General features: G+C 32.5%; 1 protein-coding gene across 1 annotated transcript in view; it reads right to left on the bottom strand.

Moving 5' to 3' along the window:
• Window positions 1–4,604: 4,604 nt before the first annotated feature.
• RGS21 (regulator of G protein signaling 21) overlaps window positions 4,605–27,719 on the bottom strand; it is a 50,180-nt gene continuing 27,065 nt past the window's right edge. Inside the window, exons 3-5 of the mRNA XM_001113001.5 lie at window positions 24,093–24,169; window positions 19,384–19,550; window positions 4,605–5,991 (exon numbers count right to left, since the gene is read on the bottom strand). Of these exons, the coding sequence (XP_001113001.1) occupies window positions 5,788–5,991; window positions 19,384–19,550; window positions 24,093–24,169 (448 nt within the window). The 3' untranslated portion in view covers window positions 4,605–5,787. The remainder of the gene's footprint in view (window positions 5,992–19,383; window positions 19,551–24,092; window positions 24,170–27,719) is intronic.

The raw sequence follows: 27,719 nt of genomic DNA, 5'->3' as shown, positions 1-27,719 counted from the left end.
CAACCCAAAGATCCAGGGTGCATTTAGTGAGGCATTCGGAAGACATGGGGGAGCAGGTGTACCTTTTGCTCTAAATAGCTGAACTCTTTTCCTTTCTCAAGTAAAGAATTCAGGCAACTACTGTAAGATTCTGAGCACTGACTCCACAACTAGACTGGGGTTTCATATGCTTTTTGCATGCTTTGCCGATGAGAAGAATTCTCTTTCTCTTCTTTGCATTTTTTCACACATCAATTTACAGTTTCTCTTTGCGAAGTCTCTGTTGACTTTGGTTTAACTAGTCCCTGTCTTTACAATTATACATTGATATATAGTGATATGAATTACCAATATTTATATCCACGTACACTATCCTGCAATTAACATTTATGCTGGAGTTTAGTTGTGTATTTTACGTGAAAATAGAATTACTTTTCTTCTGTGAAAATATGTTGAACTGTGAGCTGTTATCCAAATGCTGTCTTTTTAGCTTACTGTGCACTTTTGAAAGACTTTTAAAAATCTTTTTTTGCCTTTCCACATTGCCTACGTCAGAAGTGTTAATTCAATGAGAAATTCTTACAACTCAACTAGTCAGATAGTAGTTATTGAGTGCTTAGGCATTTATAGTCATAGTCCTTCAAACTTGAGTTAAGAAATGTCCATTCACATGTCAGGGCTAATGACTGCATTTTAATTGTGGAAAAGAAGTGTGTTTTACTTATATTTAGTCTCTTTTTTCAAAGTTATTGATTTAGAAAATAGATCTTCTGATTTGATTAATGCTGCTTTCAGTACCTTTTTGAAATGGAGATATTATGAAACACAACTTGTATAGACCTAAAAATAGCCAGGTGATATATGCCATTAACACTTTCAAAAAACAAAAATTTAAACAGAAACAGAGTTCATTAAGTAAATATATGTGTATATTCATATATACATGTAACCTTAGATTTTTCAACAAAGTTCTACATTTACTTTAAGGTACTATAATACTATTTAATTTCCACTGGCTTCTACCACTTAAAAGCCATTTTCCCAGATGTAGTTTCTGTATTATTTAGTTTAAAACACAGTTAAGGCTCATGGATTGAAATTTCAATCAATCTTTAACATTCTAGTGTTAGGGTTTATTTACTCTTTTAAAAGACTGCTTCTAGGTTAAAAACAAACAAACAAACCTGCGAAGGAATCTAGAGAATCACTGGCCAGCAAACAATAATTTAAAAGAAAATTTTTAGCAGGTCAATCATAACTCCAACAGTTTAAATCTCTCTTGCAGTGTTCTTGGTCTTTTACATGGATTATGATATGTTGTCATAAAAGATTCATATTCAGATATTAAACATTACTTTGAGTGATTAATAAATTTATTTTTTTCTGCGAAATAATAGGCATTTTCTTTGTCTTTTCCTCATAATATGTAAGAAAAAACTTATAATTTTGAATTCATGATTATATCTTTGGGGAAAACATGATATATTTGAAACGCACAATAAAAACAACAATTTAAAGGTATCATGATCAAAATATTTACTTCTTTAAACCTAAAACTGACACTATAAAAATAAGATATTTTAATTAAAATCTATAAGAAGTAAATGCAAGAATATTTAATATATCCAAGTTAAAAAAACATTTAACTTTTTTCTTATTAGTTTTTAAAAAGAGCTAGCTATTTATTATATTTTATCTCTAAGCCATCATTGTTTACAAAATTAATGATCTAAATATTACAGCTTATTTTCCTAAATGCACAAAAGAAATAAACGTATTAGGACAAAGAACTCAAATCATATTCATAAGGAATTAATTGCTTTAAAATCCTTATTTGTGAAAACAGAAATAAATGAAATTATGTTTTATGTGAAACTTCCAGGAATAATTAAACAATCATCACCCAAGAAAACCATGTACATTGAATAAAGCAATTTTTGTTTCTTAGAAATATTCATAGCTGAATTTATTCTAGATATAACACAAATCATAAATACTCAATGGCTACCCAATAAGCTGATTAAACTTCATTGGACATATATATATATATATATATATATATATATATATATATATACATTTTTTTTTTTCTTTTCCAGATATCTAGCCCTGTTTTTGCTTCTTAAAAGAAAAAGAAAGGCTAATGTGATTTCTTTAAAAAAATGCATTTTTAGGTAAATGTTATTTTCCCACTTTCTGTTATGTTTGGAAGCATACTATGTTCCTTTATTAGTATTAATTATACATAGACATTATATATTTCAACACACTCTATACGTAGTATTTATACAGAACATACAAAAATTTCTCCAAATGGCGTAGCCGAGGTAAATAAGCTATCACTTAATATTCATTCCTGATCATTGCCCATTAAAATGCAGTGGCAAATCTGACAAAACAATAAGAGGAAACTAGACTGTGTGACTCTTTATTCATATAATAATTGATTACCGCTGTGCAACATCCCACTTTTTTCACAGTTATGAAATGAGTTCACTTTAAATTAGTTGGCATCACCATGAAATAAATTACCTGGCCATGTGGTTGGGAAGCAAATCAGGCCCACATTTGGTATAATTGGGGTGAAACTGTTATATAGGGATTTTGTGAGTAAAAACTAAGATATAATTTTTACATAGGACATAAATGTAGAGAGCAGCAATACTGAGACCAAATTGTCTGGTTTTGTTTTTAAGGAGAATTTTCTGTTTTTAGAATACATTTCTTAAGTTTTCCCACAATTATTTATTTATGTTAGGCATAGCCTACATGATTGGGAATATTGGCTAATTATCTTCCATATAGACAAAGAAAAGAAAGTTTAATCTAAATTTCAAGTCCAGGATAATGAACCTAAACTTTTCTTGAAATTTCAGGAAAGAAATTTAGACCATTTTCCAAAATTATGGCCCAGAATGCTACTATGGTATAAAAGGCCAGGTTGATACTAAGCTTCATTAGAAAGGATATTGCAAAAGAAACTGAAAACACTTTTTTCTCTTCTTTTATTATATCAATATGTGTTTTCATCAACAATATCCTGAGTACACACAGAATTTTAAAAACTGTAGAGCAAAGTAACTAAAACAATGAAAGTGATTAGAATGAATTCTACATATAGACAGACTGAAGAAAACCCCCCAAAATAAAAGCAAATTTGGGAAGGGAAAGTTGGAGACTAGATTATTTTTGTAATGCCCTCAAGATTTTAGATTTTTACAATATAGCATTAGAAAAAAATTTGTTGATTATATCTTGAGGCAGAAATAGATCCTTTCTAGGCAAATGTAAGAAACTATATTTAAGAGAATCACTATTGGTGGAATTATTAATACTTGAAATACAAATAAATTCAAAAGGATTTTAGATAAATTCATGGATTATAGTTCCATAATTCATTGTTAAAAAGGTAAGATCATGTTAGAAATATATCATTTTACTTCTTTAGGTCTGACTAGTGGAGGGCAAGCAGAAATTTCATTAAAACACATTCTGTGGAAACTTTCAGAAGGTGGAAAGCACTGTGCTTGGAAAAATCTTAGAGGGTCATTTCAATTTAAATATCTTGTAATCATATTAATGTTTTACTGCTTACCTTAGTTTTTAATGTTAGCACCTCATTTCTTAAAGTTGATGGAAACATTTTTAGGAAATGACATTAAACAATCATTGAATATTTAAATACGTGTTTAAGGAATGTTAATGTTGTTATTCATTTCTTGCAAATTAATCCTTTTTACTTAAAATTTCATCCATAAAATTACTCATCAATGGTAACTGATGAAATAAAATAACATATGGCATGAAAGAGACCATGTGTGTAAGATGTACATCTGATATTTTATTAAAAATTCTCAGTGATAAGTATTCAAAAATCTGCAATTGTTTTCTTTTATTTAATCAGAATACCTAGAATTGTCACTTAGGGTGGGAATGAGTTGAGGAGGTAGGTGTTGTTATTGAGGGTCTTTGGCTGGGATTCTATTCGAGGTCATTTAACATCCAATTTTCAACAAACCGTTTTGACACCAGCTGTATTTTTTTAGGTACTATCAAGCACCTACGGTTTCTAGGTAGTGAAAGTTTGATTTGTGTCTTCTTTCACATCATTAGAGAAAACTTGAGAGGCAATCATTAAACATAAAGTCTTGCTCTATGGTAACGAGAAAGAAGTTGCAAACTGACTGTAAAGAGAAAATTGAAATACTTGATGAAAGGGATCATGTCTGGGTATTTGAGGATTAGTTGGAATTTAGATTTCAGACCTCAGAACAGTTCTAAATTGGAGAGAGGACTACACTCTTCTGTCAGAGCAGGGAGCCCACGTGGGAAAACCACTGCTCTGACCAGCTTGGTCACTTACCAGCCTTGTGATCCGAGGAAATAACTGAGATTTTTTTCTTTTCACATCTAAAAGTGGGAATGTGCTTTTAATTTCTAAGATTGCTTTTATCCTCAAAAGTCTATTTCTTCTCTGAGAATAATTTTAAAGTTTCCCATTTAAATAGAGAGTAAATTAAGGTTGAAATCTCTAGAATAAATGTTAAAAAGTGTAGCTATTTTCCACTAAGTGCACCTTAAGGCACATTGAATGCTTCACAACCAATTTCTATTTATGTCTTCTTTTAAAGAATTTGCAAATGTACAGGGAATATTCCATTTGCATACATTTAAATGTTTATTTTTCATGATGAAGGGGAGACAAAATTTTGTGTATCAAATGAGTAGTTTGTGAAAACATAAAATAAGCCATGCTATTTTTCCTCCATTTTTTAATGTTCAAACAATCTAAAAGTAGAAATACCAATACAGATAAATAAATCTGTGCAAAGAAAATGGAAACATGGGAGATCTGTTGAATCCTTACAGCTTCTCATATTGAAATGAAATTATTCATATTTATCACAGGATATTTACATATAGAATTAAACAATTTTAGGAACATCTTAAAATAAACACATTTAAAAAATTGTTTGGGTTTTATAAACAAGTATCAGTGCTGAAGGAGTGAATAGATACTTCCCCACAATTGAGTAGATAATGTTGCAAATTTTTAAATTTTATGACTTGCTATATATTTCATCTTATAAGGATTTATCCATGCTCCTTAGTCTTCCACTTTCTTTTACATTTCTGTTAATATAAGAAAATCAGTATTCTCCACCCTTGAGGCCTTTTTCATACATAACTCATCACATTTCATATGTGATGCCATTGAATTGAGCCAAGTGATATATTTTAAAAAACTTTAGTCTATGGTGCATTCAAGACATACATATAAATGTGTATACATTTCTGTGATTTAAAAAAAAATTTGAGAGGCATAGCAGTTTCCATAACCAGCAAATTATTAGAAATAGTTGGAAAGAAATTGTAGGAAAAAACCAGTTAAATATGTTAATTGAAGGCTTGTATTTTGGTTCAGAAATTCTCTTTTTACAGAAGTGAGTTTTTTTGAATAAAGCGATGGTATTTAAATTTGTGTATATGATGCTCAAAAGTCTTTCCTACCACGTGAAGATATGTACAATTTCTTACATTATAATGTAATAAGAGTATTCAGTTTTGGTTTAAGACTATATTGTATCTCCATAAACTTTCTTTGTATTTCCCCTGTAGGAGATTAAGTAGCTGGTAAAGCAAATGCATTCTAAACAAATGAGTTAGAAATTCAGGCTTGATGTATAAAACATGGGTAAAAAATGTTTTCTAAATCCTAAACAAAACAAAAGACAATGCATTGTGCTTGTGTATTTAAAATATTGTAGCCCTGAAGTACAGTGACTAATTAGTTAACTTTTACCTTCCTCACAAAAAAGGGAGCCATTTTTTATGATTTGGAACCTGTTGACTATTTACCAGTTTTTTATAAATCTCTGACTTTAGAAATCGAGGGAAAGAATCTTTGGCCATGAGGCAATAGATTAATTTCTGAGCCTCATCAAAGCATTTGAGTGTTGGTTCAGCAATATTCTTTGAGATGAGGTCTCTGGTGCTGAAGTCAATGTTAATCTGTAGAAAATAAGGTTGCATATCATTGGATTAGTTTAATCAAAGAATGTATAGTATATACATACATATTATTTGAAATTCTTTCTAAACACAAAGCTAATCGGATGCAAAACAGCAGAAAGGTCATGTATTCATTTTCTAGAATGCAGAATACATGCTTAGTTTAATTATTTTTCCTTGCTTGAGAAGGGTAGCATTGACAGGAAACAGTGGTAAAACTTTATTTTGAGATTTATTTTTTAAAAAGACAAAGTGAAAAAGCAAGTAAGACATTTTGCGACTTTACATTTTTTCACCTACCTTTTGTTTTCTAATACTTTGACCTGAGTACATAAAATGTCATTTTCATAGGCAGAACTATTACTAGAATTTATTAGGTTTGATTATACCAACTCATTCCCATTCTCCATATTTTCCTTTGTTCCTTACAGCACTGCTTTTCTTTCTAATTTGTGTTTCTTTTTGTTTGATAAATGGATCAAATAACATCCCCTCTTCACTGATTCCCATCTCTCCCAAGGAACATATATCTACATATAATCTACCTGTTTCTTTACCATTACCACACATAGGCATTTCCAGTGAGGTCTAATGGAGATCTATTATATTCTATTCTATATTCTATATATTCTCCAAACCTTTTTGTGTGGAGATACTAAGATCCCCACATATTCCAGGATATATTCTGAGAAGCAGAAAAGTTTATATCCAAGTTATCTAACTTAAACTGAAAATAGTCATGAAGTTAAAAAAGGTTTTTTTTTTGTTTGTTTGTTTTCTTTTGCTCTTATCACCCGGGCTGGAGTACGATGGCACAATCTTGGCTCACTGCAACCTTCACCTTCTGAATTCATGTGATTCTCCTGCCTCAGCCTCCCTAGTAGCTGAGATTACAGGTGTGCTCTACCACCCCTGGCTAATTTTTGTATTATTAGTAGAGATGGGGTTTCATCATGTTGGCCAGGCTTGTCTTGAACTCCTGACCTCAGATGACCTGCCTGCCTCGGCCTCCCAAAGTGCTGGGACTATACAGATGAGCCACCGTAGCCAGCCTTAGAAGAGATTTTAATCTTAAAATTAAAAGCTCACCATAGGCGGATTCTGTATCTGTCTTATTCATCATTCTGTTTTCTAGCACTTAGCAGAATACCTACCACATAATAGTCAATCAATAAATATTTGTTAAATGGAATTTAAATGTCCCTTGGCAAAATGCAGGAGATGGTAAAAATGTTAGAATTTTGGATTCTGGAACTATAAATGACAATTTATGGTGCATTAAATTGAGGTTAAACAATAGACATAGACACCTGCAATCAAATTACTCCTCAGCTGCTTACTTGCTGTTTGTATGAGTGAAGTAGTTTCTATAATTTTCTTACATCTTCAATTTCCATAGTGTAAAAGAGAATAGTAATAGCACCTATCTTAAAATGTTTTAAGGGTTAAATGACATAGGAATATCAAACTATTTTAATATTATTATTCTAGGAAGAAAATAATAAAGAAAATAAGTAATTTGAAAAGAATCATCAAAAGGCCACTATTTGCTCATAGATCTTTCCTTTCCTTTGGGACTTCAGCTACTCAGTGATCCCAGAATATACCTCCACTTTTCTTCCTTTGATTACCTTCTTGAGTCCCTCATCAAAGTTCCAGAACAAGTACCAAAATAATCTTAAAGGCCTGAAAACCTGGAATCAGTTGCCCGTTTCTCATACAGGAAGATGCTGCAGGGCAGTGGAAACACTTGGGGATCCTTTTCAAGTCTGTCCTCTAACACTTACGGCTTTGGTGACCTTGGGTGAGTTACCTTAATATTTCCAAGTTTCTGCTTCTTCAGTTTTAAGCTATTGATAGTTTTTGACCCAGTGATATAAGAATTAAAGCAGGATGATCCATATATTTATTATTTCACAAAAATTATGAGTGTCTGTTATGTACAAGATGCTGCTGTATTTGGGGAAACAAAACCAACAACTAAATAAATGGTGTTGTTTTAGATTTAAAGTTGAAAGATAAGAAGAAGATGGTGCTCTAAGAATCTGGGGAAAAACACTTAGGGTAGAAAAAATAAACAAATAAACACAGAGTCCCTAATGCAAGAAAAAAATTGTTAGGTTCCAATGAGCCACTACACCTGAATAGCTGGAGTGCAGGGTGTAAGCAAGGAATTTTTGTTATAAAGTTGTAAGAGGAGATCCAGGCCAGGTCTTGTAGAGCTTGTGTGCTATGTTCAGGACTTCTTATTTTCCTACTAGAAGCAATAGAAAGATACTGAAAGGTTTTGTGCCAGGAAGTGGAATGATAACTTATATAATGAACATATATAGTGTCCCATAGTGGGAATCAATAGTGGCTATTATCAAGATCTTGTAGCAGTTTTTAAACATCTACTATAGTCTGTTTCATAAACTTACCTGGTGTGGGAATATGAGAATATATGTAGCCTGTTTCCTCAATTAACTATATTGTTAAGTCTTTAACAGCATCATCTGTGATTTATTTAACTTTGTATCTCCCCTAGTGGTTAAGCAGAGGAACTTAACCTGTTTAGACACTCATCAAGGGAGTTTTTTTACTGACAGCATGGCCAAGGTGTGCCTGCCAAACAGTGCTAACTTATTATTATTACTGTTGTTGTTGTTGTAACTGAACACCTATAATAATTCCTCATTCCCTATTTAAAAAGTCCAAAGCCATGATTTTGGCATTCATGGCCTTTACAATGTGATACCTACTTACATATTTCTTCTCTTCTATGTGTACCCTGTATTCCCATCAAGCTAGACAATTCCACTTACATTTCTTGTATATTCTTACTTTTAAACCTTTCTCATAATATCTCAATCTAACTGAAAGTCATGCCTTTTATCCTAAGTCTTTCACAAGTCTTTTTGTCTTTAAGGCTAAATTTAACACCTAACATTGAAGTTTACGTGTGGATTTTTTTTTCTTTCTGATCTGTCAAGGGATTTTGCATTGCTTAGATGATATTTACATTTTGAACATCCTTTCTTATGCCTCGCACACTATAAGGACTCAATAAATACATGTATAAGCAAGTGAAAAAATGGTTCCATATTTGTTCAAAATCATGTTTAAATTTTAGAGAGAACTCTTCAATTTCAACATAATAATGCCAATTAATATTGTTTTTGAAATATATTAACCTTGTACTTCTGACCTATCCTTGCCATTTTTCTGATTTGCCTATTTTCCTACCAAAGAACTGCCAGCATCAGCAATTGGTAGCTAAGTAATGAGAAGGTGTGCTGTTCTCAGGAGATAATCAGTAGTCTTATAAAGCTGTGTCTTGGCAGTTCAGCTTAATGTCAGTGACAAAACATCACACCCACATGTTTGTGTAAATGTAATTATATTTCTTAAAGTCGTTCAAGCTAACGTAGAAATTGTCTCTGACACCTCTCTTTTCTATGATCACTTATCTTGTGTGTTTGTGTGTACATGCACATATGCATATAAATTCTTTCTTTTATTTTCTAATTTCACAATGGTCTTTTTAATTCTCACTCTTATTCCTCCAGCTTAGGGCTTTATAACCAACATTTTCCCTAAGTTATGGAATTTATAATTTATCTGATACCTCTTTTTACAGTATCTTTCCCTTCTGAACACAATAGATAATATTACTAAATCGGTTTTAACAGAATATAACTTTTATCATATAAAAGTTCAGTTGAAAATCCATTATTTTCTATAACAGAAAACTTAAACATCTCACTGTGGCATTTGAGATTCTTCACACCCTGACTTGAATATGTTGTTCTGAAATCAACTTCTACTTTTTCCTATTGATATACATAAATTGGACTACTTTCTGTTCCCAAAGTGAATATTTTACCTAAAACTTTTGTTTACACTGTTTCACCATCTAAAATTGCTTTTGCCCCCAGAATTATATCCTGTACAGATTGTCTTCTACTTTTATCATTTACCTTAAGTTGAATATCCTCTGAGAAGCCTTCCTTGTTCACAGAAAGTCACTATAATTTCTTTTTTATTATATTCAGTGTTGGTTTTAAAATCTCCAGAAAATTGGCCAGGCATGGTGGTTTACACCTGTAATCCCGGCACTTTGGGAGGCTGAGGCAGGCGGATTACCTGAGGCCAGGAGTTAAAGACCAACCAGGTCCGACATTGTAGAACCCCATCTATACTAAAAATACAAAAATTAGCGAGGCGTGGTAGCGGGTGTCTGTAATCTCAGTTACTTGGGAGACTGAGGCAGGAGAATCACTTGAACCCAGGAATTGGAGGTTGCAGTCAGCCGAGATCGTGCACTGCACTCCAGCCTACGTGACAGAGCGAGACTCTGTCAAAAAAAAAAGAAAAAAAATTCCAGAATTGATTTTTTAAACAGATTTGAATACAAAAGCTTCTGATAATGTTAAGTATTCAATGTGATTATCAGAGAAAGATTTGTTACTACAGATGAATTCAATAGTTCATGATGTGGAATTAAGATGTCTTCTATTTTCTATCTTTTCTCTATTTCTTTTACTAATTTTTTATTCTCCACAGGTCTTTTAAAAATATAAGCAGATCATATATATATTCCCCAAGTTCTGCCTCAAGTCTTTTCTTTCTAGACTTTTTCCTTAGTGACTCTGTCTTCTCCCATGGCAAAGTATTTTGAACAATACCATCAGCTCTAAAATAATAATAAGAGTACTTCAAGATGATTATTTTAACTGTAAATAATGTTGTTTTAATTAAACATTAGTACTGATGTGCTAAGTTTTCATATGGCCACTTTATGCTAAATATCACACACCCATATAAGATGGATAATATTATCCTTTTTTGGTGGTGTTGGGGGGAAAGTCGTAACATATTTTGGAAAGCTATCTATTTTATTTTTAGTAATTTTTTCGATTTATTTACTTGGAGCATTTATGGAGTAGGTGCTTAGAAACTGTGCTAGGATTTGAAGATAAAAGATGATTAAAGTAAAAAGTCAATCAAGAAGACAGATTTTGAAACAGTAACCCAAAAGAAAAAATTGCTTGAAAAAAAGCTCTAAGGAAGAGCTTTCTGAAGGAAATGAAATTTTAAGCTGATTTTTCAAGTAGTATTATGATAGTGAAATATTAAAGAGGAAACTTGCACGTGGAATGGTAAACTGGAAGAAGCCCTGTGGGTTTTGAGAAGAAAGGTAAATCACAAAAGGCATAAAGGTGCCAAATCATGTAGGACATTGTAGGTCTTGTAAGGACTTCTTTACTTATTCTGAGGCCAATGAGGAAAATTTTATGTAAGGGACTAATGTAACCACATTTTTGAAAAAGCACCGCTGGCTCCCATGTGGTGTAATAGCTGGCTGTGGGTGAAGGAAAGAAAAATTAGGATACCACACCAGAAGATCAGGTGGACAATTGATAGTGAATTAGGATTGGTAATGTCACAGAGAATAAAGGGAAGTGCATAGATTTCAAAGCTATTCAGAAAGTAGAATGAATGGGACTTGTGATTGAATAGTTATGAGCTAGCACAAGGCAGAACATCTTTTTAAGAATAACTGGATATTAGAAATAATCTAAAGAAAGAGATGATAGAAAATGCTGATGGATTGAATATAGGGTATATGAGAAAGAGAAGAACCGAGGGATGACTACAAATTATTTAGCCAGAACAGTGGAAGAACAGAGTTGTTATTAACAGAGATAGAGAGAACTTGGGTTGGAGAAAGCTTCGAGCATGAAATCAGGACTCATATTTAAATTTGTTAAGTTTGAGATTCCCTTTTAAAGCCATAGAACTGGAAGAGATCATCGGGAGAGTGAGTATAAGAAGAAAATAGATGAGGAGTGTCTCTTATTATAATACATGTTGGATTATGAGTAGAAACAGGAAAAGAAATGGTGAAAGAGTAGTCAGTAGGGGAGAAAGAAATTCAGTCCTAGAAGCCAATTTAAGATATTTCCTTTAAGAGGGAATCCTATATTTTGTGAAATGCCCCTAGAAGTCAATTCTGGTGATGTATGGAACTATGCTATCAAGAGTGCCTTATCTTTTCTTTTCAACTCCCTTGACATTTTAGTAAGATAGATATACATATCTTACTAAATAATATATGTAACTTACTATGTGTGTATTTTTTATATATATATATATATAGAGAAAGAGAGAGTTATATATATAGAGAGAGTTATATATAACTGTGTTTCTATATGTAACTGAAATATTAAAGAGGAGACTTGCACATGGAATGGTAAACTGGAATAAATATATATATATATACACACACACACACACACATATATAAATACACACACATACACACACACACACATGTATTTCTTCCTTCTTCCTTTAATAGAGTCACTCCTTGGGACATGTCCGTGAATTGCACTCCCAACCCAACTCGGCACTCCTCTCAAATGTTATTTTTGGTTGTATTCTACCAGAAGATACTTGGATGCATTTCTATCTCTAAAAGTAAGATAGAGGAAATACTGAGTTGGAAGCGTACTAAAGGTGGGACTCCATCAGGAGGTGACCCCCTAGAAACTCATACTTGGCAGTTGCATGTTGAAGGTACTCGTGAGCCGCTTGGAAGGTCCAGAGAAGCTTAGACTTTGGTGAGCATGTCAAACTAGGAACTACAGAGCATGGGCTGAACATTATATCAATTAATGAAATAAACAGTGCCTCGTGTATTTTATTTACTGCTATAAATAGCTAATTTTATTTTTTTTGTATGGATACCCTTTGGTTTCAATGACTTTCAATATTATGTCTGTGAAACATAATATTTTATTTGCTTATTTTTCAAAAGGTCATAAATTATCTTAGATTTCTGAAACCACTACACTGCCAATCTTAGAAAACAAGACACAGGATTGTGGTTCTTAGAAAATGACAGCTGAGATGTCATCACAACCATTTAGAGGCTTTTAAATCCTGTCAGTTTTGAAAAGGTCTTGACACAGCTGACATTGACAACAATCCACTGCATTAAAATGAATGACTGCTTTATGAATGATGTTTCAGGTAGTTGTGTAAAAACAATTTTATTATGAAGACCCAGGATGTTTTAATACGCATGTGATTTTTGTTAACTGAAAGTGATGCAAACCAAATTTATTTTCTCTATACCAGCAGACTTAAATTCTTTTGGCTTTCAACAAATGACTTTAGTGGAAAGAATACATTTTAAATTGTACCTGTTGGCTCTCTTGTGACCCTAATCTGTGCTTTATGTATTTTTACATAATTTGAATGAAAAGTTTTCAACTGTGCTCTCACATTCAAATTAGATAGCCTTTCCTCATTTAGAATGTATAGTGTAGCAGGAGACTGTCATTATGCAAAGGGTGTGTGCATGCATAAGTAAAACGCCTTACAAAAATGGAGCCGACAGCATCTTAGACCTCATTCACAACAGAGCTTAAAAATTACTATTCAAATTAAGGCCATCTATAATCATGTTTTTGATTACATAATTCCTTTAATCACCACTAACACCTCAAGTATTACTTCATTTTGGCATCATTAAAAGCAAATGAATATCCTAAAATGTATTCTCAAACGTGGCTATTAAAGTTGAATATAACAAAGTTTGTAACATCTAGAAGGAATTCATCCCTGCACAAGACTGTATCCTTTTGTTGTCATTGGCTTTGGAGGCAGAAATAGATGATACAAGGTGGCAGGTAAGATTAACACCTTAAATTGGGAAAGAGAAATGAGAGAAATACAATTCAAAACCATCTTGATTAATTAGACAAGTAGTCAAAACAAAGATAGAACTGAATAGAAACCAGATGCTTCTCTGATTTCTGTGGTGATAAAGGAGATGACACATATGAAATCATAACGTGTACAGATGGCTAAAAATAGATATACAAAAGCCGCAGCTATGCTGGAGCAGCTGAAAGGGAATCAGATTGACCTGTTCCCTTCACCAATTCCAACATGCTAAACTAAGGTCAATTTAAGTGGCACAGAGACATAAAAGTTTAAAGAACACCTGAGCCTTTTGTTTTTGAGTTGAAATGCAGAAATTATTTTTTGAAGCACAGAATGATTCTGCAGATTATTAGAAGAAATACTTCGGACACTTTTTTCCTTCTAATGTCATATTTGAATCTAGGCTTCATAATCTAAGAAGTTACACAAATTAGAATACGAGAAGAGAAACAAAACTTTTGATAGGAAGATATATTGTATGTGACTAGATAATTTTATGCTTCTGCCTTTGGCATAAACCTTCAAGTATCCCAGGCTATGCCATAAACACTTAAAATGAGTGGTAGATCTGTGGGAAGAAATTTGAAACTTAAAAGTGTGGGCTGAAGACCACCCTCTCCATGGATCTTAATGACTGCAGGGCTCATCATTTTATCTCTAAGCCTCAGTTTTTCACCTTAAAATGTGAATGAATGTAATACTCCCCTAAGAAAGTGAACATGATGAACAAATGAGATAATCTATGTAAAATCTCTACACAGATATTATGGTTTCTTTAGATCTCCTTTTCTCTTTCTCTCTCCCTCCCTCTTTCTGTGTCTCTCTTTCTTCTTTTGAAGGAGATCTCTACTAGAAGGAATGAATAGAAATGTGGAAATCATTGGGATCCAGAAGGTGCAGTTGCCTCAATTTATACTTGAACACACACAATACTAGGCTTCTTTCACTGCTGAACCAGTCTTCTAGGCACTGGCTAGTCCTTTGCTTGGCTCCTTTGCTTGGCTCTTCTTCCTCTTCCTCGCCTATCCTTCTCTCTTTCCATCTTGTCTTGTTTCCCTGTACAGTCAAATTTCTGGTCAAAGCTTTCCAGTTACTTCTTCGAAATATATTCCCTGATCCTCTAGACTTGGATTTTCCTGTTGCAAACTACCATCTCACCTTATATTTCCTTGTTAGGACACTCATGGAAGTTTATTGTAATTATTATTTTTTATCTAGTGTCTTCCTACCAGAATATGGGGAAGGATCTACTCAGGGACCATGGCTGTCTTTTTCTTAGTAGCACCAGCATAATGCTTAGCAGATACTAGGTATTCAAGTATTGATTAATGAACAAAAACCTAGAAAATTAACAAATAAGCAAGCACATTATATACAGAGATGATTCTGTAGTTGGGAGAGCACTGTTGTCTAACAGTCACTAGTAGAGCAGAAATACGCTACTCAAAATAACATCAACATATAGAGGAAGTGGCATTTAAAAATACAAAGAAAAAATACGAATATAAAATGCAGAATACAAATTGGCATCACAGTAATAGGATAAAATACTTCTAGATGCCTATTTTCCTGGGCTTTTCTCTGCCAACAACTCATATATCTGTTTCTTCCCTTAAGACTCAGTTTAAAACTATCCTTATTTATAATGAAGGCCTTATCTCAATATGCTGCTGTCTCACTGGTATTTAATCATCATATCCTTCCAGGTAGCATAAAAATAATTTCATCTTTGTTTTGCAGTTAATCATTTGTTGCTTTGCCATTTTCTCTAGTTCTATACACTTTTATTTTTTAACCCAACTATATTGAAAGGTTCTTTAGAATCAAGCTAAGGTTTCTACTTATTTTATTTTCTTACATTTCCTTATCAAGAGCTGCCTAGCACAGCAATACATTGTGTCATACTTATGTGTTTGTTATCTGTTTTCCTCCCTAAACTGAGCTTCCCTTCCATGGAGGGATTTTATCTTGTAAGGATGTGACTAGGCTCAGAATAAAAAACATTTATTGATGTGAAAGATAATGTGACTCAATAAGCAACATTGTGCTGCATCAAAAATAAAAGTAAGAAGCCAAACACAAATATTAAGAAGTGTCTTGCACAGACCCGTGAAGATGTGCTCTCCTTTATGACTATAATTTCTTCTTTGTTTTATGAGATACAGTGTCCTCACATTTGGGAGATACATTTAAGAAATAAACATTTTGTCCTGTTTTTTTGACTTAAAAAACTACCAATGTGTTTTTTTCTGGATTGTTGATAGTGTGAAATTGAATTTATATAATTTTTAAACATTACACCATGATATGATTTGATACTATTTTCTAATTTCATAGAATGACAATCAACATTAAAAATTTCCCCTTAATGACATATTTTTCATCCTGTATGACTTTCCTTACAATATAGAGGAATGATGACATAAATATAATATATATTTAAAAGATGTTAATTTCTTAGCTGGATATGAAAATATTAATTTTTAAAGATTATTTTCTCAAAGTTAAATAATATTTTCTTGAAAATTCAATAATAATCTGAAATTAGTGATCCAAGCTGAAGCAAAAATAAGTACAAGTTTAAGAATTTTTTTCTTTGCCACTCACACATTATTAGTATGTACAAAGTAGAGATAGTTTAAAAATATATATTGTTTCTCTAATAATTTTCTTATTTTCAAGTCACTTAGTCAAATACTTGGGTCATGATTTTGTTTTTCTGCTGTATTTTCTCCTGAAGCCATTTGGGTACAATTTATTCGATGAGCAACTCTTTTTATTTGGACCTGCCAATTTGCAAACCCATTTTTATAATATATGTTCACATTTACACTTCTCTCAAGTCTTGACATTGCTTATCTACGTATGTTCTTAGAAATATGCTAAGGTTTGTTTCAATAGTTAGTTTCAATAGCACTTATCATGACTTGTTTAAGAAAGAAAGGAATTAACATTCCTTAAAAACTGTTCTGCATGATGTAAACCCTAGATACACTATCTTATGTCTTATGTATCATTCTCATTTTTCGATGTAAATGTATTATTATGCTTTTTCAGATGAGGAAACTGAGCAGAGAGATAAATAGCTTATGACAAAACTATGCAAGTGAGGGATCAGGATTTGAACCCAGGTCTAGATAGCTCCAAACTTTAGTTTTTCTGTTACATCATACTAACACCCTATTAATTTGGGAACTGGAGAGAAGGTAACACTTTAAAGGAGAAGACATAAAATCTCATTCTTGATTTAATTTTCCATTTGTGCAAATCATATTTTCCATCTGTTGCAAATATGTCACTGAGTCTTGTCAAGTCTGCCTACCCAATACAGCTAGAATACTTCCCATCATTTCTTTATTTCTACTGCTGCCTACCTATCCAACCTCATCCCCAACTCTTCTACTCGCATTAGCAATATCAAAATGCCTGCAATTTCTGGAAAATGCTAGGGAGCTTTATACATTGGTGCTCTCAGTGCTGAAATAGTATTTCTTCATTCGTTCTTTTAATAAAATATGACTCATTTTTCATGTGTGAACCACATTGCAAATCTAACTTTAACTCTCCAGGTAGATAAAATTACTCTTTCCTATTGTGCTAATAATGAACTTTAAATGAAGTTTTATTATTATATCACCTATTGTGTATTTTACTAGTTTTATTACATGTCAGTCTCTCTCTTCTTTTACTCTGTAACTTCACTGTGGGAACAGATACTCAAAAAATCAGTTTAATGAATAAACATACTAATAGTATCACTATATTTAACACATAACTGATGAACTTTAGAGAAATACCTTGAAGTTTGCAATTGGTATAATATATAACAAGCAAACTCCCTTTAGTAATTTGAATAGGAAACAACTAATAATAACTGATAGGAAACAGAATAAGTATTTCATATATATGTGTGTGTGTGTATATATATCAACATAGGGTATATATATTTACACTTGCATATTTTCAATTAATTTGGTACTATAGCATTTTTAGAGATACTTCAAGGAAAGACTATAATTTATTACTTGAAAAGCAGCCATCAATTTAATTATATTTTGTTTTATCAAAATTAATTAGATGGACAATCTATAAAAAGCTGTGAAGTTTTATATCCCAAAATAATAGCTATACTATTTAGTTAAATTATTACAATATAAATTAATTTTGGAAGAAAAGGTTAGGAAAATAAATAAAACTATTTTATCAAAATTGATGGTTTATGATATATTATAACCTTGAATTCAGCTATAATTAAAAGATGACATTTTGTGTTAGAAGATTTTTCACACACAATGTTTCAAAATATTATCCTAAAGCAACTACTGTTAATTAGATGAATTCATAACATAGGAAAAAATATGTCTTTCAGACCATTGTAACAATAAGTAGGATATCTTTAGGGTTAATTTCAAAGCAAAATGACACATCAATCAACCTGAAAAATCTTACATGCAACATTTTCAATCTTCCAGCATTATTTATTGATTCTTAGATGATGACTTGGACATAAATGTTGAAATAGCTCCACAGGAGTTAAAGTTCTTTATCCACCCCCATGAATTCCAGGCCATGTTTCAATGGTTCACGTGACTATTAATGTTATACTAGACTAATATATGCTGTAGTAATTAATATCTATCTAAAACTTGAACTACTAGTAATATGGTAACTAACTTTGTCTCATATTTTCTGAAAATGTTTGCATTTCATCGAGTCTATCTTTTTTTCCTGTGAGTACAACCATCCTCTCTTACCATGAATCCTCATTTTGGATCAGAATATATAGTAACTGTCACTTATACAGATATCAACATTTCACCTCTGTAGGAAAGATGACTAGTAATAGTAGTTTGTTTGGTACTAGTAGTTTAATGGAGCTTCCTGTTTGTAGGTTACTTATACATTAACACTCTTTGTTTATGTAATATATTCAGCAAGAAATCCAAAGCAGTTTAGAAATGTCAATTGTTTAAATTTTACAGTTAAAATTTTAAAAGGATTCGAAAATGATTATGGTTTTGGCTCTGGAAATTAAATCAACTGTAAATGAGATATTCCACACATAAAACTCTTTTGGGGGCTATTATCAGAGTCATTGCAGGTTGCTCCCCAAGGCTCTTTCTAGTTTCCTGATCTTTAAGCAGTACAGGTGAGTCCTGATTACTTGATACAGAGCCGCACATCTTTGGCTCAATTTTACCATCAAAGAAATAAAGGCAAGCAACATATCATTTTGTTTCAATTAATCCACACACATTAATTTGTTTTTACATATTCGAGAATGTTATCCATATTGACTTTGTCTAATTCCTAGTTTAGCAAAAGAAAAACAAGAAACTACATTGGAAATTCAATAGCATTTTGAAGTAGGATTTATATTGGGTTGACTTTAGCGCTGTTTGAGATATTAGACATTATTTTTCAAGGGCCTGAGTATTGTTCCAAAGAGACAGAAATATTAGTCATACCTAGCCCATAATAAGTGTTGAAAAATACTTACTGAATCAACAAAAAAAAAGAGAATCATCTTAAGGAACTTCTCTTGGAAGCTACTGACATTTTCTATTTAAACACATAGCGAGAAGTTGGTTATCTTTTAGATGGATTTAAGGTCTTCTAATTGGGAGCAGATTTGTTATGGGACGACTCTTCACTGTTCTGAAGTAGTTCACTCACCTCTTTAGGTGCATCAGCTTCAATGAATTCAGAATAAATCATCCTGGCTTTGGAAGCAATTTTTTCTGCATTTTTCGTTTTCTTAAAGTCTTCACAGGCAAGCCAGAACTCAACATTTTCTTCACTAAACTCTGATTTTAGAAATGTTCGAAAAGCATCTAGACCAGCTATGAAATATATGAGAAAGAGTTTTGTATAATAGCATACAGAGTAGTAATATGACCAAAATGAGTACATTGTATAGTATGAGCATTTACTGGGTATTCAGTGGCAAATATTGATCATTCCACCTAAATGTAATGTATGTTTTAGTTGCTAACTTTAGAAAACTTTATTTTGGATCAGTAATTGTTAACATATATACACACACAAAACATATGTGTATATATATATATCTATTTCTACAATTAGCTTCATTAACAAAGAACAGCTGTACTTTTTTCTTTCTGTATTTGAGAAATCTAGAAGTTATGTTTAGGAGATCTTGATGGTAGTTACCTCACAGGAAGCCCCACGGATTTTGCTTTTAAGGTTTATTGCACTAAGCTCAGGTCAAATTAATGATGTTATACTAAATTCAGGGTAAAAATATCTTTGTTGCTATGAGTTGGTACAGAAACAAGGTATGATGCTAAAGTGTTAAATTGTATTGGTTTGGGCTTAAAGCAAAGGAGGAAGCGTTAGCTTTTATTAGTTTTGGATAAATATATAGACCAACTCAGTCTCAAAACCAAGAAAGTAACTGGCAACATATTTGATGTGAATGCTTCTCCCCTTTATGTGGCAACAAGCAACTTTAATTCCATAAAGTAAACACAAATACGTAGGGTTTTTCTCCAATGTTGCCTTAAGCAAAACATTGGTGCCTCCCATTCTCCCTTGTGGTACCTGTTTATGGAGTTCCTCCTCCTCCTAGGTATTATCCTTAGCATGTACTTCTCCAGAAACTTTAGATCAGGAACTGCAAATGGACTCACTTATTCACAGACATGTTTACTCTGGCTTGATTATGATATGATGCTCTTTTAAATGCAATTGACAACAGGCAGGGCTTTCAGTCTGTGATTTCCATGAGTCTCACCTCTTCCCCTTATCTTACTTTCAGTCAAATTTACACTTATATCCCTTACTCCTAAAGATATTTGATATTGTGACCACTTGTTTAGACCCTTCCTTCTCTATTTTCCTCATCAAAATGGGCCAGGAAACATTCTTCTTTGGTATACCCAGAGCTTATATGAGAAGGTAAGTGCCTCTGGTTAGACAACAGGTCAGAAAGATCATTGTCATATTCCCACTGTGGACAAAACTAAACCAATACATTTAGGTCATGTTATTCAGTGTCACAGTTTGTACCCTTTTTCTGGCTGTCTCTATTTTGAGAATGTATATCTCTCTGAGGAGTAAAACATGTCAGCACTTTTGCCACTCAGAGAAATTTGCCTTCCAAAACGTTGGTGGTTTACTCCTCCACCTGCCAGGGAGGCCCCCTTTGCATGTGCTCCAAACAGCTGCTCCTTTCCTGCAGGCGGAGAGAGTTAATCCTTCAAGTTCCAAAGTACAGGAGGAGTAAGTTTATGGAAAAGCAGGGGATAGGCCAAATTGGCTACAGAAATAGAAAACAATGAGAAAAGTGAATGAAAAGAGGCTTAAGTTCGTTGTTCATGGGTTGCTGCCTGCAGAATGTAAAAGTGAAGTTTATAAAGATAAAATAGAAAAGGACTTTCTGGAGCAGAATTAAAGTGTCTAAAAACACTGTATTAAAATAGATTTAACGGATTTTTTTAAAAGTTATTTGAAATAAGTTTGAAATAACAAGTCATTGCAAAAGGTTATCAGGTACCAATTAACATTCTTGGTTGAAATACTGGAGAGTGTGGATACAGTTAATATATGAGCACTATATAAAAATTCAATTAACTTCACGTTCCTTGCATTTAAAAATACATTCAAGAAGTTTCTGTGACACCAATTTAGGTTATAAAAATCCTCTTAGTAACACTCAATTAAAATTTTTCTTGAATTCAGTTCAAACAATGATGAAATTTCAGAGATCTAAACAGAATTTATGCTAAGATGTATTTTTGTATAGAGAATAAAGTGTTCTTTAATAATACAGAAAGAAAGAATATTGTAGATTCATGCCTGGCAATATTTTATATGTGCATCATCAAGGCATATGGAGCTTCTCCCTAGGAGGATTTTCTAAATGCATCCCAGAGAGATGGGATGTTAGAGATCAAGATACAATTATTATTTTCCCCTGCTCTCCACTTTTAACGACAGGCTACTCTCAACTAAAAATTAATATCTTTCCTCTTCCTGTAGCTTGATTCAGGACCCAATGGAACAAAATAAACAACTTAAACAACTAAACCTGGGGCTAGTTATCTCTGCCTTGAACATGATATTTTGTTGATTTACTCTCCTATACATACAGTTTGAATGTTCAAAAGATGCCAAATGATTTTAAAGTAATATGCTACATAAAATTAAACTTACTATCTGAGGGCACTCTCCACAGAATGGAATGCTTACTGGCTAGTATCAACAAAGGGTGTTAAATGGAATATGTCAGCATTATGGGGTGAAAACTAGGCTAATGCCTATGCTTAGTACATGCAAAGTATGTCTGCAAATCAACAAAAACAACTAGGTAATTTGGTGAGTCCTTTAGCTGTTTAAAGCATTAAAAAGCATTCATACTTTGCTATTTCTCTGGTATTATAAAAAGCAAAAACCAAACAACTGTTCAGATGCCTATATGACTTTTCCATTTCATGTGGGAATGAAATATAAAATTGCAGAAGATATGCAGAGGAACGAGTTTGCCTTCATCTCACCCTTCCTGCCTCTCCTCTATAGTATTGTTGTATGGACTTCCACTACTCTGAAGCCTTCTGGGTCACAACACGCAGAGATGATTCAGTAAGCCCTTTAGCAAACTTGATCTGTCCTATTAGTTATACACTTAAGGAGAAAGAAAATACGCCATTTAACACTTAATAAACTGCAGTTCCACAATCTCATCTCTTCAATATATGCTCTTAGGTGGATTCTGGAAGTTCTGTTGATTCTTTAATGTTTATACTTTAAAAATTGGTGACTTAGAAATAATATGTTTATAGTATCTAAATTCATCTAAGTCAATCTAACTTTATACATAAATAAGCAGCTGTGAAGAATTTATTCAGGTCTATTGTGTTTTATATTTTTCTAATATTCTAATTTTTATTCTTCATGAATTTAAAATAAAATGCCATTTGATTTATACAAATAATACTATATTATAAACATTTTCTCTATATGTTTCACAGTGCCATTTTTCCCCTTTCAGATGAGATAGAACTGCAGATTATTTGTAACACAAGCAGAAGTTATACCTTTTTAAATGATTATTTTGTATATAAGTTGTGTTGACTAAGATGTCTTATTAAAGACTAGGATGTTTTATTTATAATTGGCCAAAATTACCTTACTGAACCACTCTATCAATTATAAATATATATTCACACATATACATAATTAATACAAACGTATACATTTAAATATGTTTTTATATTCACTGAAAGTGAGATAACACAGTTGATATAAAGTACTTTAAAATACCTTTTGTTTTGGCCAACTGTACATATGAAACAAGTGATTTATTTAAATTTTCAACTTTTTCAACAGTTTGTATGTTTCTTTCAACTTATACCAAAGGCAGTCATGATGTACATCAAATTAAAGTGAGCCAGCTGGGCGTAGTGGCTCATGCCTGTAATCCTAGCACTTTGGGAGGTGAAGGCAGGCAGATCATCTGAGGTCAGAAGTTCGAGACCAGCCTAGCCAACATGGCGAAATCCCATCTCTACTAAAAATACAAATATTAGCTGGGTGTTATGGCATGCTCCCGTAGTCCCAGCTACTTGGGAGACTGAGGCAGGAGAATCCCTTGAACCCAGGAGGCGGAGATTGCAGTGAGCAGAGATCATAGCACTATACACTCCAGTCTGGGTGGTAAAGCAAGACTCCGTCTCAAAAAAAAAAAAAAAAAAAAAATACATATATATATATGTGTGTGTGTGTGTGTGTGTGTGTTTATATATATATGTGTGTATATATATGTGTATATATATATGTATAGCGAGTCTAGGGCTGGCACTGTGACTCACACCTGAATTGAATCCCAGCACTTTGGGATGGCGAGGTGGGTGGATCACCTGAGGCCAGGAGTTTGATACCAGCCTGGCCAACGTGGTGAAACCCTGTCTCTACTAAAAATAGAAAAATTAACCGAGTATGATGGTGCATATCTGTAATCTGAGCTACTCAGGAGGCTGAAACAGGAGAATCGCTTGAACCCGGAAGGTGGAGTTTGCAGTGAGCTGAGATCATGCCACTGCACTCCAGCCTGATTGACAGGGTCAGACTCTATATTAAAATAAAATTAAAAAAAAAGAAAAGTTAAAGTAAGTCTAAGGAAATGGAAAACTTCACTTGCTAGTTTGAATTTTCCTTTTGTTTTAATGTACAGAGTTCCTATAAACTTATTTTAGACCCAACTTGATTCCATTTAGATTTTGGATTTTTATGAATTTATGGTCATTAAGACTTTTATACTTCATTGACTAAACTCATACTTTATGATATGTTACCAACTTTCAGAATTTAATTATTTATATTTAATTATTGTATTTTTAAGCCTATTATTAGTTAGATCTTACCTTGGTTGGCTAAAAGTGTGTCCATATTTTCAGACCATGTCATTGCTTCCGTAGTTTGTGACCTGTAGAAACAGCATCTACCCTTGACAATAGCATTGTGATCTTTCTCTTCTCTAACCAATAGTAATATCTGAGTTATGTGTATTTTGAATTACGTCATTCAAATGAACTTCATGCTGCTAATCAAATAGTCAAACGTCAAAAAGTTATATAGTGCTATTTACAGTAGATAGCTATGGTGACATAAATTGGGATGTAATTGGACATCAGCAAATTATTAATCTAGCTGACAGTGTTAATAATATTTGAAAATTCTTAAATTCTAATAATGGCATAAGAGATTGGTTCTGTGGATCAATGGTGAATTTCTTTTCAACTATGAGTATTTTTTGTATGTATAAATTAACAAATAATCATATTTGTTAATTTATGTGACATTACTCTAGTCAAAATTTATATTAGCAAAGGTGATGAATAAACTACTTTCTAAGTTTTTATGGTGTAAAGATTATTTCATAATTATGCATCTCAAAAAAGTTCAAAAAAGTTTTAAGAATTTCTAGCATGTGATGAACTTGAAAACATTTTGTTCATAATATTTCAAAAAGTCTTTACCTACTCTGAGGCAGCCTTTATTTCTCTTTAGACTGGTATACTTCTAGTTCTGAGCTGATTTATTTAAATCTAGGAATCTGTCAAGACAGAGTAATATCTTTTCCAAAGCAGTCAAAAAATTTATAGACATAAGTCTTCTGAAGAAGGTTACTTTTGGGGATGTGATGTAGAAATAATAAATCAGGTTTAAGATAGAAATTTTCTGAGATGCAAATATACATTATTCCTCTTAATAAATAAACAAAGATCCTGATGAAATAAGCCCCTATTCGTAGAAAGCATCTACTGCCCAGAAATAAAACCACATTGGATTACGTAGCTGTGATGTGCAAATAACTTAGTTGTGGAAAGAGAGGGTCCAATTTAAAGTCTGTGTTGAAATTATCAATAATAAAATAGAGAAAAACTCATATATCGCAATTCTTATAAAACTTTTGTATTTGCACGGCAAGATGATTAATCTTAAATATGCTAGTGTGAAATGATTCCTTTGCTTTTGTATTACTTCTTTAATTTGCTGCAGTTTTTATAGTTTTTCCTCTACTGATGCAGTTGTAGTTGCATCTTCAGTTAATAATGGTCATCCTCATTGAGGACACACAGAGAGGGCAATATAGCTAAGAATTCATTTTACTATTTTCCATTACTCACATTTCCAATCTCAAATTTCCTTCTCTTGTTGTAAGCAGCTGACTTTCCTTTCTTCTTTGACTTACTAAATCTTGGGGACACAAATTACCTGTCAAACCATTTGGAAATAGTGTTTTTTTTTCATTCAAGTGGACACAAAATTTGGGTTGTTCAGTTTCTGTCTTTCATAAATGGAGGATGAGACACAATCCTACATTTAATTTTACATTGAAGAAATTTTGTGTACTCTATAGCCTGTTACTCAAATAAGCTTATGTTATATTTCATGTAACTCAAATATTAGATCTTGTAGGAATTCTAAAGTTATATGGTCACTTAAAATACATATGCTTAAAAATATTCCTGTTTGTATACTAAAATTTGGTTCCAAGCAGGGTATTCAAATTAAAGCTACTTAGACCTGTGGAACATATGCTAATGAATAGGATAGAGAGGAGTCTGGCTATGCAGAATGCCCATTTTGAATGAGGAACAGGCATCCAGGAAAAAACAGTGAAAAATAAAATCTAGACAAATTCATTCAAAGATGAACATTTATATTCCCATTAGTATGTAAGTTATCTGACGACAGGACTAAATGTTATTTTCTAGCACCAAGAACAGTGTTCCTGGTCTATGAAATATTAAACATATTAACAAACAATAGATGACCAAACCCCATATATTGACACATATTAAAGCCTTCAGTGGAAGATGGTAAATGTCCTCCAAGATGCTGATAAATTACAATGATAAAAAGTATTGAAAGGTATAGCTAAATTGTATTAGCTTCGAAGACATAGGGTGTTCTGGGCAAGAAAAGACAAAAAATAATGTGAACACATCACTGGATCATCATGAGGTATGTGAGGTTGGAGAGAATGACCGATATCCATTCTAGAAGGCAGTGTCCTTTAAGGACAGACAGGTTTTACTTAAGCCAAAAGCAAAAAGGCATATTCCATGAAGATCTTTTTGGATATAAAGGAGTATTTATAGAATGAAGGTGTTTACATAAATAATAGCTATTTATATTGTCTTCATTAATGTAGAGAAACAGTGAAAGAAAGAAAGCAAAGTGGGGGAGATGGTGTAGAACCAAGGATAAAAGAAAAATTCCTAATGTTTTGAATTACAGAGAGAGGCTAAAATGTTATAGATATTTGATAGATATAGACATGGAATACTATAGATAATAGAACTAGGGATATGGGCATATCCTAGTATTAATTAAGGTCCACAAAATGCTGACATTGTTTTAAAGAGAAGAAATTGCCCATCAGCTCTGAAGGAGTACCTCTGCTGGTATGTAACAATGCCTCGAATGCCCTCAGTTCATTCCTTCAGAGCCTATTTCTTATCCAGAAGGTTACATTTTGACTATCTGAGATGTTGAGAGAGTTGGAGGTAACACAGCATTTACTTTTCAGAAATTAGGTGAAATGTAACTATTTTAAGGAGTAATGCTTGTTTGTTGCCAGTTAAAATAGTAAAATTTGGGGTTTCTTGTAATTCTGTGGAAGAGCAAATTGATGGTATCTATGAATAAACTAAATACATTATTTATAATAGCACCAAAATGCACAACTATGTATTGGATGTTTACAATGTATACCACATTGTGCTAAGCATATCATATACTTTATTTCATTTAACCTTGAAAATAATAGTCTGTTTTATTCCAATATTACCAATGAGTAAAGAGGCTCAGAGATACAAATAAGTAGTGCAATATTCCACAGACAGTAATGGCCAGAGTTAGAATTGAAACACAAGTGTGTCTGCTTTAACCCAGATTATTTCATACTTCTTAAATAGATAAGTTAATACATATATGTTTGTACTTAATTCATGTTTTATAACATTTATAATAACTATCTGAAAAGTTATTTTTTCTGCAATAGAGATTTATCATACTTCATAGAAATATTATTTTTCCTCTAAATAATAGTTAAATTGTGGTAACTGGCTGCTCAATTGAAAGTTTACACGAAACAGAGATTCTTAAAGCTTATACACTATCAGATAAAAATAGGGCATTTCTTATGGTAGATGGGAGTAAGAAATATCATTTTCTGTTTTTAAAAACTGTAACTATATACATGTTAAGAAAGAAATCTATTGAATAAAAGTTGGGGAAAAAAGAGGGTGGTTGATTTTAAACTCTACTGACTTGGTTGACTTTTACTTGATATGTGCTATCTGGAAAAAATGGACAATGGCCACTCCCTCATTTCTTTTTTTCTTCCTTTTATTGAGTTTTAACAGAAGTTTTGTCTGGCTCTTTACATTTCTGTGTATATTTACTGTAAAATTGTGATGCATAATCAGAGTAAGGTTTTGTTTGTGTATGATTTGCCATGAAAAGTCACTGTGTATCTG

Source organism: Macaca mulatta, chromosome 1, assembly GCF_049350105.2.
Source record: "Macaca mulatta isolate MMU2019108-1 chromosome 1, T2T-MMU8v2.0, whole genome shotgun sequence".
Taxonomy (NCBI): domain Eukaryota; kingdom Metazoa; phylum Chordata; class Mammalia; order Primates; family Cercopithecidae; genus Macaca; species Macaca mulatta.
The sequence above is the reverse complement of the archived record's forward strand: the minus strand, read 5'-3'. Positions and strand labels throughout refer to the sequence as shown.